General features: G+C 38.7%; 1 protein-coding gene across 2 annotated transcripts in view; it reads left to right on the top strand.

Moving 5' to 3' along the window:
- The window catches only part of FAM171A1 (family with sequence similarity 171 member A1), an 85,718-nt gene extending 69,620 nt beyond the window's left edge, over positions 1-16,098 (top strand). For both annotated transcript variants that reach the window (XM_079301707.1, XM_079301708.1), the window contains exons 7-9: positions 8,604-8,720; positions 11,258-11,372; positions 12,007-16,098. In XM_079301707.1, the coding sequence (XP_079157833.1) occupies positions 8,604-8,720; positions 11,258-11,372; positions 12,007-13,711 (1,937 nt within the window). In that variant the 3' untranslated portion in view covers positions 13,712-16,098. The remainder of the gene's footprint in view (positions 1-8,603; positions 8,721-11,257; positions 11,373-12,006) is intronic.
- The last annotated feature ends 1,224 nt before the right edge of the window (positions 16,099-17,322 follow it).

Here is a 17,322-nt window from a genome sequence, read left to right on the forward strand (position 1 = left end):
GGTGTTTTATATAAGTCTCAAATTTAAGCTTCCCATGTGGTAGCAGTGATAATCCACCCAAAGAAAATTCTGTTTTATAGTTTAAAAATAAAACATTTCTTTTTGTTGTGAATTTGACTAATTTTTGACTGCCACCACATTCATAACCGTGTGTGACTGACAAAAAAATAATAATTTAACAGAAATATTCACAGCCTGTCACTTGATCTGACACTGAGTGTGAGTTTGTGCCTCTGACCTCTCTGACAGAGAGATGGTCTGCATATGGAGTGCATGCAGCTGCACAAATGGCTTGGGACTTCATACACTTCTCCATGAGTTTTAGTGGGTTTTCTATGGATGAGGAATGGACATGCTCAGGAGATCACATTCCTCACCCCCAAAGGTTTGAGCTTTGTATTATCAGATCCAGAACATGTGGTTCTAGACCAGATTCAGTGTGATATGGAGATTGGTTTGCAGACATGAAAACCACAGAAGTTCAAGGTTAAGCTATTTCTGTAGTTTAAAAATTCCTTGACAATTTGATTTTTACTTCCTTTTTATTCTCAGCTGCAAAGCTTAAATTATTGTTAAAGACTAAATGCACTACAGACTACTGGTTCTTAACTAACTGCTGACAAAGAATTCCATATTTTGTGTGTTGCCATAGAAATGTCAGCCTCCAAACCCAGCTTTTTACCCTGTACAGTGCCTGCATAATAGGTGCAGATACAATTTCAGAGTATTAGACAGACCTTAGCATTAAAAGGAAAAGAAGCTTTTCTTCTGATGCTTCACAGTGTAGCTCACTGAGGTATGTTCTCACTCTCATGATTCCTGTGGAGAGGATCATAGGAGACAGTTGTGCTTATTTATTAGTGTGTGTTTTCAAAATGGATGTGGTGGCTTACACATATGAAAGGGAATGAATAGATTGTTTACTCCTCTGCCCACCTCTTACACCATTTGAGCTGTGCTGATAGCAAAGTGGATGAGTTATGGCATGATGGTGATGCTTAGGGGAACATTGAAGGAGTCAAGTTGGTGCCCAAGTGTAGTCATCTTTGTGCAAATAATCTCTAATATGTAGTCAAGGAAATAAAACTAAAACCAGATTCCTGGCTGCTGGGAGCAGGTTTTAGTAGTTTGGTATCATGTAGATAGTCCTGTAGCTCCACCTATAGAGGCCATGGCAGGAGAAGGTGGGAAGAGGCAGATGCCAAAACTTCAGAAATGGAGAAAAAACCTTTGTGCTTGAGCAACAGCCTCAGTTGAAGATTGGTGGAGATTGGTGGGAATCAAGGCAGGAGTGGGTAGTGCCTGGATGGGGCTGGGAGAGGCTGAGGGCCTGGGAACCACTCCCTCTGCAGCCTTGCAATGGTAGATAAATCCCAGTGTGCCTCTGCTTCCACTTCCATTTGAAAAATCAAAACTGAATGTGAGTGTGATGTGAGGCTGATGGAAGGAAAAGGCATGCAGTGTCTACATGTGCTTTTATTTATTACTTGTTCTAATCATTTTGCCAGTAACTGACTGAATATGATTAATAACATGGTAAAGCAAATTCTAAAGGCAGTATCTTTCACATATACCAGTAACTAGGATGATGGCCCAACAGGCATAAGTAAGCTTTTCCTTTTGAAATACAATTACTAACCAGTAATTATGTATGAAAGTAATTTTCTTTAATAAGTGACTTCTGTTCTGGCATTCTGGAAGGAAATACTGGGGGGACCAAAGCAATGCGAGCAGTTCTGTGTACAATGTCCTGCCTTCTGCTCAGATAAAATTAAGATTATTAAATAATGAAAACTGGTGTGTTCTTTTTGTTAGACACTTGACAGGTTATTTAAAGGGGAAAATGAGAAGAGATGGAAAAACCCACAGAGTTTCTCAGATACAAACAATAAATTGAACTTGTAGATTTCCTTACCAAAATCTTCAAGGTATGATGGTAAAAGCATTTCCCTTTTAGTTAACGAAATAATGGTGGTTCTGCTAGAAGAGGAGCAGGATTTAGCCCTGGAAATGCTGTGTAACAAATTCTGTAAGAGTGGAAGAATAATGAGGGTATGGGCTCTCAGAACAAGGACGTTTATTTTTTTATGTTGCTTAGCAACCCTGAAAACAAAATTGCAATATTAACTTAAATACTACGAATTTTTAAACCCATGTGTATTGGGGGGAGGGTGAGGAGGAGAGTAAGCTCCACCAATATTCAGGAAGGAATTTTCACCTTCCATTTCAGGCTTTTTGCTTTTTAGAAAATGAACAAAAGTAAACCAAAAAATCCCATCCCTCTCCAGTAAAACTTCCCCTCCTGATGCAGATTAGAGGTGATTTTCAGTTGGAAGAAGAAATCTGATAAGCAGCTTTCAACTGGTAGAATGAAAAGCTACAATTTATGTATGTCATAACATGCTTTAGGAAGTTCTTTTCACAAACTTGCCCTTGATTAACTCTTCATAATAACGCTGCCATTTGCAGTGTCTAAATCAATTACTTCTAGAAGCACTTTTAGTATGTTTTGAATATCCTTTGCTGTCCTACACTGTCTGATAACAACCTGTCTCATTCCTTTTGACACATATATCTCTGTTTAACTGTGAATCTCTGCCTAAGCAGGGCAATCTTATGAGACATCGTAGACAGCACAAAGGAGATCCATGCTGAAAGAAAAGCACTTCTCATTAAGGAATATTTATTTAAAACACCTATGCTATTAAGCAGTGCAGTTAAAAGTACCTGTCTTTTCTTTCCAAAGTGCTTTTGTCCAGGGAAGATAATCTTATAACTAAAAATAAATTTATATAATGGGATTATGTTTAATTTGCTCTCTTACTAATTAAATCCTCTTATTTGTCAAACCTCTTGTATGCAAATAATTCATGTTGTAAATAACACAGTTTTGGTTCCCTGCTTGAGTGGGATTGGATGATCCTATTACCAGTTAAAAGAAACAAAATGAAAAGCAAACAGTATTTGATCAATAGAAGAATTTTTGACCAAAAGCTCACATGTAAAAGTAATAAACCACCATAGCTACCATCTATTTAAACATAAGCAATATTTAGGCTTTATGACTGTCCTTGGGGGAAGCTGCTGGCTGCAGCACACTCATCTGACAGTCATTTACTAGAACTATTTTCGTCAGTGATTGAAAGAACACAATATCAGAGTCAGCAGAAGTCCCTGCAGCAGTGGTGATTTGGAAGGCTCTGCAGTGGTCAGCTTGGGAAGTTAAACCTGGAGCAAGCAGCATTATACATCCTCCCAGAGAGGCAAGCTCCGTGCTGGGGTGCCAGTGAGAGAGCTCCCCTGCAGCCAGGTCACAGGAGGAGAGGCTGTCCCCCTGCTTGGCTGTGCCAGAGTCCCTCCCATGCATCTGCCTGAGAGGTGGTGCTGTGGGGCACTCCTGCCTCACCATGGCCCATGCTAAATTTGCCATTTGCTGGAGCTGGAGCAGGATTGGGATTGTCAGCATGCACAGTCACACGTGGAAGCCAGAGGGACATACAATTCCCAGGATTTCACTACAGATCAATTCAAAATTATAAAGTCTAGCTTTAGTATAGGGAAGCAATATCTTAGAGGCATCGTGTATCTAGATTGTGGAAGCAGATCCATTCGTGCTGCCTGGTTCCAGCAAACTGTCACATTGAATAGTTGATGTCTTTGAAGACAGCAGGACATCTCTTTTCTGGGCAAACCAGCCATTCCTGCAGTGACCTGATTGTGCAGGGGGATAGTCCAGAATAGCTGTTTTTTAATGGCCTCTCTGCAATAGCTGCCCACCTGGGCACTCTCCTTGGTGAAAGTGCCATTTTTCAGTCTGATTCATAGGTAAACCAAATTAAATTACACAAAGGTGTTGTTTAATGCTGAATCTGTCTTGAAATAGGGATTGAATGTGCAAACCATTTTCTGTTAAATTTGCTCATAATAAGTCCCCTCTGGCCTCCATTGGCAAGTCCTAAAAGCTGCCTGAGATAAATAAGCATATTCATCACAAAGTTACTGCAAAGTATTAAGATGCTTCTCTGGCAGAATTTCTCTCCTTCTACGCTGAAATCTTGAACTTATCTGGTATTTTTGCAGTCAGATGGACATCAGCTTTCTTTATCTGATTGGTTTCTTATTTGTGTATCTTTAAAGTACTCTGATTTTTATATTTCCTATGTTCTCTTACCTTGCTTTTGAGTTCCATATATGAAAGAGTGATGGGGTGATGCTTCAAAAGCTTTTTAAGGAAGAATGAAGAGTAAACTTGTTAAATTACATCATTTATTCCAACAAGTTGGTAACAGGCAGTATAATTTTGGTGAGAAAAGTGTTAAGTGTCTAGGTTCCCCCCTGCTGTTAGTTTGAGCCAGGAGACAGCTCCCCTGACTTGAATCTTGGATCAGCATGTTGGCTCCACTGAGCAGTAAGAGAGGAAAAAGAGGAAGAGAAATGTAAAAATGATCTATAAGCAAGAATGTCTCTATATATAGAAGTTTTCCATGAAGCACCAGAAAGTCTTTAAGCATTAATGGTGAATTGGCCCAAATCATGCAGTGCTTACAAACTATACTGAACTTGCTCTTTCTGATCCAAAGAGACATTAACAAGTTTTCTTTGGAACAGTCTTGAACAAAAATGATCACTTCCTTATATCCAGCTCTTACTGGTTTGGGGAGGTTGTATAATAATCCTGTATTGCTTGTTACTTAACAATTGTTACAAATCAAGTGTAAATATTAATAAGCAGTGAAGCTCATTGATTTTGCTGACATGGGTGGGGAAAAGAAGTAGATATTACAGGATCTTTGGAAAATAACAAAGTAAATTATTACAACAGAGCATACTCTCTTCCCTTCTAAATCCTCCTGCTTAGTTCTGCAGCTGTAATCCTGAAAACACAGAAAGAATGAATGCTGCTTGCTCTTCTTCCATCTGCAGGCTACTGCATAGGAATGGATAGAAAAATGGACAAAGTTCTTTACTGACTGCCCCAGTCTCCTCCTTTGCTGACAGCAGCAAGTGTGTGGACAGAGAGGGTAATTGGCTGCATTTTTAGAACAGGAAAACATCTTGTTTTTCACTTCAAGGAGGAATCTGAGGCAGGGAATTTGTTCTCAAGGCTGCACAGCAATGAACTCTTGGTTACATAAGGCAGTGTGAAATGGTAGGAGCACAGCTAGTCACTGCCATTGGTTTTTGCTCAATAGAAGGTCCAACATTAGTCATTACAGCAAGGCATTGCTTGTAAGGAGCTACAAGAATGCTGCTTGTTTATTGATACTTGAAACAACCAGGAAATTAGAACCTATAAAGGATGAAATATGAGAGATCTGGAAATGCCAATGGATTTGCAGAATACTGGAGGTATGTCAGTTCCCTGCAGTAACACTAAGTTGGTCTTCAGCTATTTGATCACCAAAGAAACAATACAGGACTTTGTGTTTTCAGCTATTTCCACTCAAATCTATTTTATTGCTGCTGTTGTGAAGGATGGAGTTCTTTGCTTTCTTCATCTCATGATGTGGGAGGATGCTGTTTTATTAGTGTACTACTGGTAAGGGATGGTGAAAGTTTAAGAGGCAAATTTAGCATCAGTGTTGGACAATTAAAGTATTAGAAGGGCTGACAATGAGATTTTGTACTCATGGTTCACAGGAACCCACACTTGGTGTCATCCTGATGAATGAACTTGGGACAGAGCCATTTAAAAGTTAGTATTTTCTGTCATAATACACCAATTTGTAGGGTATGGTCAACAAAAGCTGCATCACTTTTGAAATTCTTGACTATCCATAACAGAGAGAGGGGATTACATTTCTCCTTAGTTTATGCAGACCAGCAGATGTCCTGGAGTATGTGCAGTGCTTAGCAAGAACGGGTGGACCAAGTGAGCAGCAAAGGTGAAACCTGCCTGAGGCTTCTGCAGTAGACTCGTGTTTGCTTCCATTGCCACTAAGGGATTCGTGTTGTTGATAAATCCTGGGCTGCTGCTGGTTTGGCAGGACAGCAGCAGAGCTCTGCTCACAGTGATGAGCCTGCAGCCTCTCTGAGCTCCTTGGTCTCTGCATTTTGCAGAGCATTACTGAGCTAAAGGCTTTTGGGGGGCAGCAGGACTGAGTTCCTTGGCATGCAGCATCCAGTGGGTAAGGCATGCTGGACACAAGGTCCCCCTAGTGAGGGGACCAGGAGTAGCTTCTGCTCGGGGAGGCAGCTGAACAAATAGACATTGAAGGTACTGAACGTGGCTAAATGATACACATCTGCATTCTGCTCCTGTGTGAATTTAAAGGACTAAGAGATTATATGAAAAATATGGGAAATTTGATGTATTCATCACCCAGGTCCTTCCCCTTTTGTTAATTTTTTAATCAGCACTTCATAACTCTGTTAAAAGTTTTATTTTATATTGTTGTATATTTCAATACTGGTGCATATTCTCATCATTCAGATCTTGCAGAAAAAGAAAAATGACAAGATTCAATGTTACAGAATTTTTTAATCAAATGGCATTTTAGAAACAAGATAAAAGCAATTTGTGGCCTTCAGTTATTAGTTATGATAGTTGTGTTCATTAGTTATGTTCAGTCTAGTTATTAGTATGACATCTTCTCTCAAAGTGCATGGATAGAGAATCTGAAGGGTTAGTGGCCATGTTCATGCAGAAAAATAAATCTATTTTTCTTAGATTTTCCAGAAACTTCACACATAACTGTGGGCAATTCCATTCTATTTTTCCTGAAAATGTTTCCCTAAGAGAGGTAAATTAGTTACTACATCATGATGTTCTGCTACAGCAGTTATGAATGCCACATATGCAAATATGTGTACACAGATTTTGGTCCTTTTAGTACTGTAAATCAAAATTACTAGTCTTCTGTGACTTTATGAAGTAACAGATTATTGCTACCCTCTACAGACTGGAAATGACACTTGGGAAACTGGTAATTTCATCAGTAATTCCTTTTCCCTGTTGCCCACAAATTCAGTTTGGTTGCCAATACAGTTGACATCTGGCAGTAGTAGTCACCTAGATCTAGAGATCCTCTCAACCATGTATTCTTCTAAACCTTTCACTGTGTTCAGGTGGGTTTATTATCAGCCTAAGACAGTTGTCTTACATAGGAAAATTCAGTAGCAGGGAGGAAATAAGCACTCCAAAGAGAGTTTGCACACGTGGATAATCTAAGGAACACAGAAGAAATTGTCAGGATCTTTATTGTATTATAAAAACAACAAATCCAGCCACAGCACCTCTTCTGTGTGTTCTATATTCACTGCTGAGTGTTCAGATGACTGTCATCCAAAATGCTGTTGCTTAATCCTAAGTGACATCTGATGAAAAGCACCATTTTGGGAATTACAAGCAGGAGACTTACTGAAAGGAAGGGGAATCACAAGTACATGAAGCAGCTTGCCTTTCAAGTGAGCATTTGAAGCTGAGTAAAGAAAATACAGCATTCTTCCCCCTTCAGCACAGAAATAGAGAACTGCACTACAGAAATGCTGAGGGGTTTATCCCTTCTCTCTACACAGATCAGCATCCTGGTAGTGGCCACCAAAATATGTGAGGCCTTAAGGAGGCCAAGCCCTCTCTTATGGCCACTGGAGATGTCAAGCCAGGACTGCAGGTTTGGGAAACACTGTCTGGCACCAGGGGTGGCCTCTCAGTTATGGCTCTCCATGTCAAGGCCAGTAGTTCTGTGTTTTGTTCAAAGAGGATGAATACAGGAACAGTCTAGAAGCCATTCTGTGAATTTATTACATCATTAATTAAGGTGAGAGCCCCAGATTCAGGGGTCTTAATGAATTACAAAAAGGCATTCAGCTGGTTCAGTTGTAAAGGTTTTCATAACCCAACTCTTGGAATAAAAGCAATCTTCAGGAAGTAGAAAAATTCAAATAATGCAGATTTTCAGTCTGGACTACTCAAGAGTTATGCAAACTTAAATACATTGCTTTAAAATTGTTTATTATTTAATTATTTCAGAATTCTAAGAAAAATAATTATTTCCTTTGAGAAACATGTTTTAAAAAATTACCTGTTACCAAACAGTATTCCTGGGGGTTTTACACAGATTAACAGAGTTAATCACAGGGATAGTGCAATGTGACTCTGGTCATTGGCAGTAACCAAGCTTGCTTTCTGTATAGGAAAACCATTTTAAGGAAGCATTTTTCTCTGTCTTTTGAAAGTTGACATCCAGGGATAATAGAAAGGTGGTGTGTAGAACTCAAGTGTGATCTGAGAGATGTGATGTCTCTTGAACTAAATTTTTTAAGTGAGCTGTCTACATATAATCAGCTTCAGGAATATCCATCTTCAAAATAGGGGAACCCAATATGACAATAAATGTTTTCTTTTAATAGGTTTTGAAGATTTACTGGTTTTACTTAACCTGAAAGGTTTGGGGTTTGGGTTTGCAGTGGTTTTGGATTTTATTTTTTTTTTTTGCTTCTGAGAAACCATGAGCACTCTCAAATGCCAGTGACCAGAAGGCACAACTTCCCACTTCACAGCAACACACATGGATAGGTTTTGTTACTGCTTGATTTTCCTCTTGTTTGCAGAGGAATGTGGGAGTATCTGTAACATCTTCCTACAACTTCTACATTTACAGGGACATGGCTGAAGAGTAGTTTGGGCATTGTACAACAAGAAGGAGATCAGTTGACTTGGACTTATATTGCACCTCAGCTGGGCTACTGGGTTGCAGCTATGTCACCTACTGTCCCAGGTAAGATGGAATTGGATTTTATTGGTATTTGCAGCACTGAGTAATTATTTATTCATATATAATGTTTCTGTTTTTCAGAATGACCTCATCTGAGATGGGACAGCTTCATCAATAATGGATTATTAGAAAACAGAAATCTTAGAAATTAGAAAACAGAAAGTAAAGGGCTAAAATCTTTTCAGGATTGTGTGGGGCAGCCCTGGTACTCAAAATTCTGTGTCATTTCAATGGGGAGCATTTCAAAGTGTTCTTGCTTTGATGCATTTGTGTCACCACTGCCTGGTACAGCCCTTGCTAGAAAATGATGGCATCAGTGTGTTGGTGTTCCAGCAGGTAGAAAAACAGATGCTGTGAAGTTTCTGTACAGAAACTCACAGTGGTACAGATTCACCTAACACCAGCATTATCCTGGATTAGACACTTATAATCTATGTGTGGATGGATGGATGGATGGATGGATGGATGGATGGATGGATGGATGGATGGATGGATGGATGGATGGATGGACTGACACTTTTTTCCTTTTGTGCTGAAGATGCCCGTTTTGCCCTGCATTGTGCTTTGCATCATTTTGGTGACTGATTAATTTACACTGTGAATAACTTAGCTTTCTAGCAGGTATGTTAGAGTGGCATTACTACAGAGCTGACTGGTTGCCATCTGCAAAACTCTTGGCATATCTGTCAAAAATAACTTTGAACTAGGCATTAATTATATGTGCTTTGGAGATTATTAATACTGCAATTTCTGCTTCCTTTTTTTCTGTCTGTGGCTGCCTCAGATTTCTTGGTATTAGCTCTTCAGCCACCAATAATCTGAGATACCTCTGTGTATAAAAGAGCTAATGAATCAATCAATTAAAAAAAAAAAAAAAAGAAAAAAAAAGACCCCACAACTCAGAACTCCTTACAGGTTTTCTTTATTAGGTTTTCCAGCTAAAAACCTAATCCAGTAAAAATGAAAACATGCTTGTCTTGGCTGTGCAAGCACAATAAATAAGTACAACCAACAAAACAAACTTTTACAAGAGGACAGGTTTTAAAGTCTACTCATACATATCATGAAGTTGTTTCATAATATGCAAGCTTTTTATTTGAGGTTCTATTAAATGATAGATATTAAATGCTGGGATATTCAGCTGATTCACTGCAGAGCAGAATTTTGAGGCAGGTGCAGATCTGAATAAGCTATCATATTGAATTTATTGGAATTTTACAAAAAAAGCAACTGCTCTGAGCCAAACATTTCCCTGTAAAGCTCTGTCCCAGACTGTTACACTAGTCATGGAATTGTGCTTGTAACTCTGAGGTTACAAGACCTGTAACTCTTAACAGGAGAAGGCTTATTTGTCCTTTTGATTTACCTTATATGGCAGAGTTTCTCCTTGTACTTTACTTTTTCTTCCCTCTAGGGCTAGATCTGAGTTCCTAAAACTTTGTTTCAATGGGAACGACATTTTCATGAAAAATTTGAGTGGTTTATCTTGTCTTCTTTTTGCTTAATGTCCTAAAACAACAGTAAAATCAATTATGTAATGGTAGTGATGGGACAGAATGTATAAATATTTAGATTTCCCAAATGCAATATAATTTATGTTACTTTTAATGAGTTAATGTATTTTTTTGTGTATTTTATCCCCTAATTGAATTTATTTGATTTCTTATCTCAAAAATGGACAAAAATTGTCTTTGTTTTCCTAGCAGTGGCTCTACAGACCACTCCAGATCCACAGATAAGGTTTTGCAAACCTTATGACCTAGACCCACCAAGTTGGCCACACCTGCTGTCCTTCACAGTACATGCATGTTAGTCCGCCAGCTGGTGCTGTACCTTCTTGCCTGCAGATGAAAACTTGAGTCTTTATTTCAAAATCATCATAAGGATTTTACAAACCAACTGGGTCACACATGCATGATTGTGAACAGATGTTGTCCATGTGTGCATTCCTTTGTGTGTGAGAACATGTACTAAGCATTATTTATACCTGGAGTTACATCACTGTTTCACTAGTGGCCTGTTAATTAAAGCTACTGAAGATCTGCTTGGCTTGGCCTGATCTACACTTCAGAGCACCAAGACATCTTCCAGTGAATCCTGTACTGCAGTGTCTGCACTGTTTGGTGTGAGGAGCCACAGATGTTAAACAGCAGCTGTTGCCCACAGTGTTGCTTTGTGCATTACAGTGCTGGGAGGTGCTTGGATGGATTTTCTCCAGTGGGGAGAGCTTTGGCACTTGCTGTCAGCATTAGAACCTGGAAAGCAGCATTCACTGATGCATGCTCCCATTGAAACTAACTGCTTTTCCACAGAATGAGCTAGTTGGACTTGCAGTCATGAAAACCAGCACATGCTTTCTCCACAACTTGCTCCTCTCTCCAGAGATGGTCTGCTCAGTAGGCACAGGGATATGAGCAGCAGTGTTGCTTAGCACCCTCATAATAAGGGAAAGTGTCCCTCTCCTTGTTCAACTGTTGTTATATTTTCTCTTCCTATTTGCAGATTATTGCAGGTCTAAATTCTCTTTTCTGGTCTTCCAGGTCCCGTTGTAACACACGACATTACCAGCTATCACACAATGTTTCTTTTGGCAATTTTAGGAGGGATGGCTCTTATACTTCTAGTCTTGCTGTGTCTGCTTTTGTATTATTGCAGGTAAGATTCACTATCCTTTTTACTTAGTTAATGTTGAAAATGCAAGTTTTTCTGTGTTTATGAAATTAAAAACTTTTATATTGAAATATTTTTCCTTTGGGGGTAAAAAAGGCAACAAATGCTTGAAAAAGAAAGAAACAGTGAGATCAAATTTCCTGTGTTCCTGGTTACATGCAGCATATAAATCCCTGCCTTTGTGATGATGGTAGTTGGGTGCCTCACACACATCTGTTCCTGTGTTCTCCATGTAATTTCCTATCAAACATGGGCAAAGGTTCAAGATCTCTGTACCTGTTACGCATTTGCAAATGATCTTTCTATTGGCGCTGTATTAAAATTAATGTTAAATTACCAGCAAATGCCTACAATGATGAGGGATTTTATACTTGCCTTCTCTAGACATTTACTGCAGTTTGTAATTGGCACTTGAGATATTTCCCAAATTACATTAGTTATTTTTTAATTTTATCTTCACTGCTGGGATAAGCTTTTAATTTTTAGATTATGTAATAAAAGTTCAATTCCCCTAATACTAATCACTGCTTAAAATTTTCTGTTAAGACACACTTGCTTCTCTTGTTTCTGTGTACAACAGCCATAAATGTATAACTTCTTTTGTTACTTGCTTTTATAGAAGAAAATGTCTAAGACCACGTCAACATCATAAGAAACTGCAACTTTCAACAGCACTGGACACTTCTAAGAAGGATCAAGCCACTTCAATGTCCCATATAAATTTAATATTTTCACGCCGTGAGTCAGAATTTCCAGGTGGATTGTCCGTTGCTAGCAATGGACACGCTGAAAACTCAGGGGCAAAGGAATTAATCAGTGCTGTCCACATGGAGATGGTATCACCTACTGGAGAAGCAGATATGCATACACCTATGCTCAAACACTCCTTCAGTACTTCCCAGGAATTTAGCTCCCGAGAGGAACTGCTCTCTGACAAGGAGAAAGACAAGAGCAGAATTTCCTTGGATGACCTGACTCCCAGTGGGTCTCTAAGAAAAGACTACCACAAGTCAGCAGATAGTTTTCCTCTAAAGACAAGAAAATCTACAGAAACAGCTGAAGGCTACGAGTCCCCTATCAAAGATGAGTACAGGAGAAGTTACAATGCTATGCTGTCTCAGCCTTTATTTGAAAAGCAAGAGAGAGAAATTCAAGTATCTATGAACCATATTGCTACTGGAAGTAAATACAATATTCAGGAACAAATATACCCCACAACTTCAGCCCCTGAAAAAGAGCTGCTGGACTGCAGACCTACTGATTGTATGATGTCTCGTTCAGTTGATCACCTTGAAAGACCTACATCTTTCCCTCGACCAGGTCAGTTAATCTGCTGCAATTCTGTTGACCAAGTCAATGACAGTGTTTACAGAAAGGTCTTGCCTGCACTGGTCATCCCAGGGCATTACATGAAGCTGCCTGTAGAACACCCTTTTGTTAGCCAGCCCCTGGTTGTCCCAGCTGACCAGCAGATTGACATAGAAAGACTTCAGGCTGAGCTTCCTAACCCTCACGCACGGCTTTTCCCACACCCTGCCCAGCAGCTGCAGCCCCAGCAGTTGGCATCCCAAGCAATATCTCAGCAACATTTGCAAGATGCAGGTGCAGCTGAGTGGAGTCAGCAAAATGCTTCCATGTCTGAATCTATTTCCATTCCTGCCTCTCTGAACGATGCATCCCTGGCTCAGATGAACAGCGAAGTGCAGCTTCTTACAGAAAAGGCTTTGATGGAACTGGGAGGTGGAAAGCCATTGCCTCACCCTCGAGCATGGTTTGTTTCTCTAGATGGGCGTTCAAATGCTCACGTTAGACATTCGTACATTGATCTCCAAAGAGCTGGCAGGAACGGCAGTAACGACGCCAGTTTGGACTCTGGTGTTGACATGAACGAACCCAAATCGGCCCGGAAGGGAAGAGGAGATCATCTGTCTGCACCACAGAGTCACCCCCCAGTGCAGGAGCACCAGCAGAGGGAGAGGAAGGTTTCAGACAGCACAGCTTACACACAGCTTGTGTACTTGGATGACATGGACCAAAGTGGCAGCGAGTGTGGAACAGCAGTTTGCAGCCCCGAGGACAATGCTCTGCGATGCCTCCTAGAAGGCACCAGTAAGAGAAGTGGTGTGCAGCTGCCCAGCCTGCAGGAGGAAACCAGAACTGTGGATACCAAACCAGAGCCATTAACTAGTCCTGAACATGGAACATCCATTCAAGATGATGATGATGAAGATGAGGAGGATGAGGAAGATGACCAAGGTGAAGATAAGAAGAGTCCTTGGCAGAAACGAGAGGAAAGACCACTAATGACTTTCAATCTAAAGTGAGCTATTGTGAAAATCCACCCTTCAGTGGAGTATAAAATTGCCAAATATCCTTTCTGTGGAAGTGCTTGATATTTTTTTCTTTTTTTCTTCTTTTTTTTTTTATGTTGTGGAGAGAAAAGAGAAAAACAAACTGTGGTGAGCAACATTTGAAAGAACTTAAATGCATTACTGTGTAAATGTTAGAAAAGAGTTAAAATCATTCCTCTGATTTAACAGCTGCCTCCAGTGAGGTAGCTGAACAAAGAGTGTGATTGTTATTCCATATACTTGATATTGGTCATCCAGGATGTTGAAAATACTGACAAATTGTTTTGGTTGGTTTATGACCTCAATCTCCTTATGAATGGGAGCTGGTAAAGCTTTTGTTTTGTAGGCAAATTTTATGTTGATAATGCTACTGAAAGTATCTTAAAAACAGGAATTTGACACATGGTGTCCAAAATTGTGCATTATCTCAATGAAAGGCTATGCATTGCTGCTTTTAGTAATATTTTGCTTATACTATGCTTTTCTTAATTTTACAAGTTGGTTGTAAACATTTTATGTCCTTTATTATAAACTACTCAGCAATTTATTTTAATGGACAACTGCAGGAAACTTGAGTAGCATCCCTTAGCATTGAAGCCTTTTTATGAAACCAAACTGAACTTTGTGTCGACTAAGATTCCTCCAATTCTGGTACCATTTTCTCAAAGTGCCTTTTTTACAGTAACAATGAACAGTCCCTTCTTTTGCTAAGACCTTTTAATTGACCCCATTTGAGATTTTATAAACTTCTGAACTTCTACCTTTTATTTTAAGCTGCATGCCAAGAGTCCCATTTTGTGCTGAGCATTTCTCATTTCAATACAGTGTATTCTGTAGCTATCATGTATATTGTGGATTCTGCTTAGCCAGGATAGACTTAGAAGACATTTTAAAGGGCCCAGAGTAGCCAGGATAGTTTCATTGACTGTATATATTGTTAGTTTCCTCTGGAATCACATGAGCTAATCATGCTCATATAAAATGGACTATCGACCGAGCAAGTGGACTGAATGTGTCTAGAAAAATTTGGGGGAAAAACAAATATACTATCCAAAAGTGCCAGAATTACTCTTCTGTGCTTTTTCCATACAGAGCTGCTTGGTTATCAAAAAAATTATAATTGAAAATAAACTGCAAAAAGTATCTTTGTGGATTTTTTCCTGTGTTAGTGGTTATCACATTATTTTATGTTATTTAAAAAGAAAAATACTTTGGTTTTATTTTCCTGTGCATATTTATGCTTGTGTGACTTACTTTCTTTTGCAGTTCTCATGAGCTTAAGTCAATAATGAAATTTAGACCCTTTTTCAGAAAAGTATCCTCTGTATCTTGATAAATGCGTAATGATTTGCTTAAGTATCACTGAAGACATTGGAAATGAAATCCTGGTATCACCAAAATTCCCTGTGGAGTCACACTTCCTGTGGGCCAGTTTTCTTCCTGAGATTTCTGTAGGTACTCATACTTACTGCACTCTTCTCACTTTTTCATGAATTGGGATCAAAGAAGAGGAAGTATGTGATTTCCACTTTTGTGGAATCCTTCATATACATTCAGTTTATCATGTTTCATTGTTATTTTTATGCAGGTTAGCAGCAGTCATGCTTACTCAAGTAAATAAGTAATCTCCAAAGTGATTTAAGTGCTATATAGTTCCTATTTAATTTGTAATAATAAGCCCCAACTCACATTCATTGCTTTATTTTCAGTAAATGTCAAGGTTTTCTTAGAAAGAGAGTCTTGTAATTTCCATCTTACTGTGTATCTTACCTGGGAACCTGATCTCTAGCCAAGAGTTAAATCCTGATTTCCTAGTTCTCAACTCAATGCTCCTTTCCATTCACAAAGCCAGATCACCTTTTGCTTTTGTTCATGTTTGAAAGTGGTATATGTTGTAAAAGGAATCTAAAATATTGTGGAGTGCATTGAATATTGAAATTACCATCTTAGCACTAAATTATATTTTACTCATTGTGCATGTGCCAGGTTCTTTCCTGTTCTGTTTAGGAATTTTGTACTGACCGCCTGTGAACTGATTTTGGGCTCTGGGGTACTTATTGTCAATTTGTGCAAGGTCACTGAACAGAAAATAAAAACACTAAGGGCATAGTATTTATCAGATGTTAGTAAGTGCTGGTAATACTGTGTCACTTACTAATCAGAGTGCTGCATAAGTAAACATTCTGAATAAAATTTCCGCATACTAGAATTATTGTGCTATTTAATTTCAAGTTTTCTGTTGTCTTAAATCTGTCATTTTTTATTATATTCTTTTTTCACATTCCTTTGCAAAGTTTCCATCGTTGCTATCTTGTAAAGTGAGATTGTTGCTATTAAATTGCAGTGGTTTGTTTCTTTAATTGTGTTGGTTTTATGTTCAAAACTTCATTTAATGATTTGTGGTCTTTATGCAGCAAATACACTTGAACAAACACGATGTGGGTATATTTCAAATTTTCTTTAAAATGGCATTTTTAATTGGTGTGATAGTTTTATTTTCCAAAATATATACTTCATTTAATGTATTTCTCTACATCCACACCTAGGCCATATGCTAAATAAGACTGAAACAGAGTTAGCACAGATCAGGGGACACCTTAAGATTAGAGTGTGCTGTGCCTAATCTAAAAGTCCAGTGATAAATCCAATGTTTTAATTTTCAAAATCTTGCTGAGGAAGATACGTCAGTAAAATACAAAGAAATTTTCTTGCTTGTATATTGCAGTTGCACAGTGAAGCAAGTACCAACAAAGCTCATAAAACACCGAGAAAAAAGTATAACTCTAATAGGTCTTGGCATCAGCAGCTCCAAGTCCATGTAGGAGATAACCTAGAAAAGCAATTGTTTTCTTATTTTATGATGGCACATATTAGTAGGGGGGGGGAAATGCAAGTTTGTAATGACAAAGCTTACAAAAATAATGAAAATGTTTGTCTTAAAAATATACTAGAAACAAATCTTCAAAGTTCAGGTTCATTTGTATCAGAGACTCTCTGAAATGTCAGCACTGTTGGGAGTTAATGCACTCATTAAGAGTCCATTCAGTTCATGGTTGTCCCCCAGCTCCCACTTTGCTCCTGCTCAAACACTTGCTTCTCACACCTTATTAAGCTGTCTGTAAAGCACCTTGACTTACTGTGATAATGACCTATTATCATTCGATTAAGTGCTTTGGCAGGGTACCAGCATGTAAACCCTCTGCAAATACAGGGACAAAAACTATGTACTGCCTCAGAGCATTTGCAATCTAACATGTTAGACAAATTATACAAACTTGTGGTACTGATCTGAGATGAACAGATTACAAAGGAAGGCCCAACGTTTGGAAATTGTTCATAATGCTTTTCTTTGTTACAGGGAGGATTGAGTAGCTTTAGTAGAATGAATTAAGTACTCTTGAAATACCTTAGCAATATTTTCATTTTCTGCACTTCATGAATGCTCTCAGGGACTATTTGTCTCACTATTCTGAACCAATATGTTTGCAATTGGTGACAAATCCAATGTCCTATGTAGGGTTTAGCCTATAGAACAGTACAGGTATAAATGAGCAAGTGTTGGATGAGATATTTACTCTTACTCT

This window comes from Erithacus rubecula, assembly GCF_903797595.1.
Source record: "Erithacus rubecula genome assembly, chromosome: 3".
In the NCBI taxonomy this organism is placed as follows: domain Eukaryota; kingdom Metazoa; phylum Chordata; class Aves; order Passeriformes; family Muscicapidae; genus Erithacus; species Erithacus rubecula.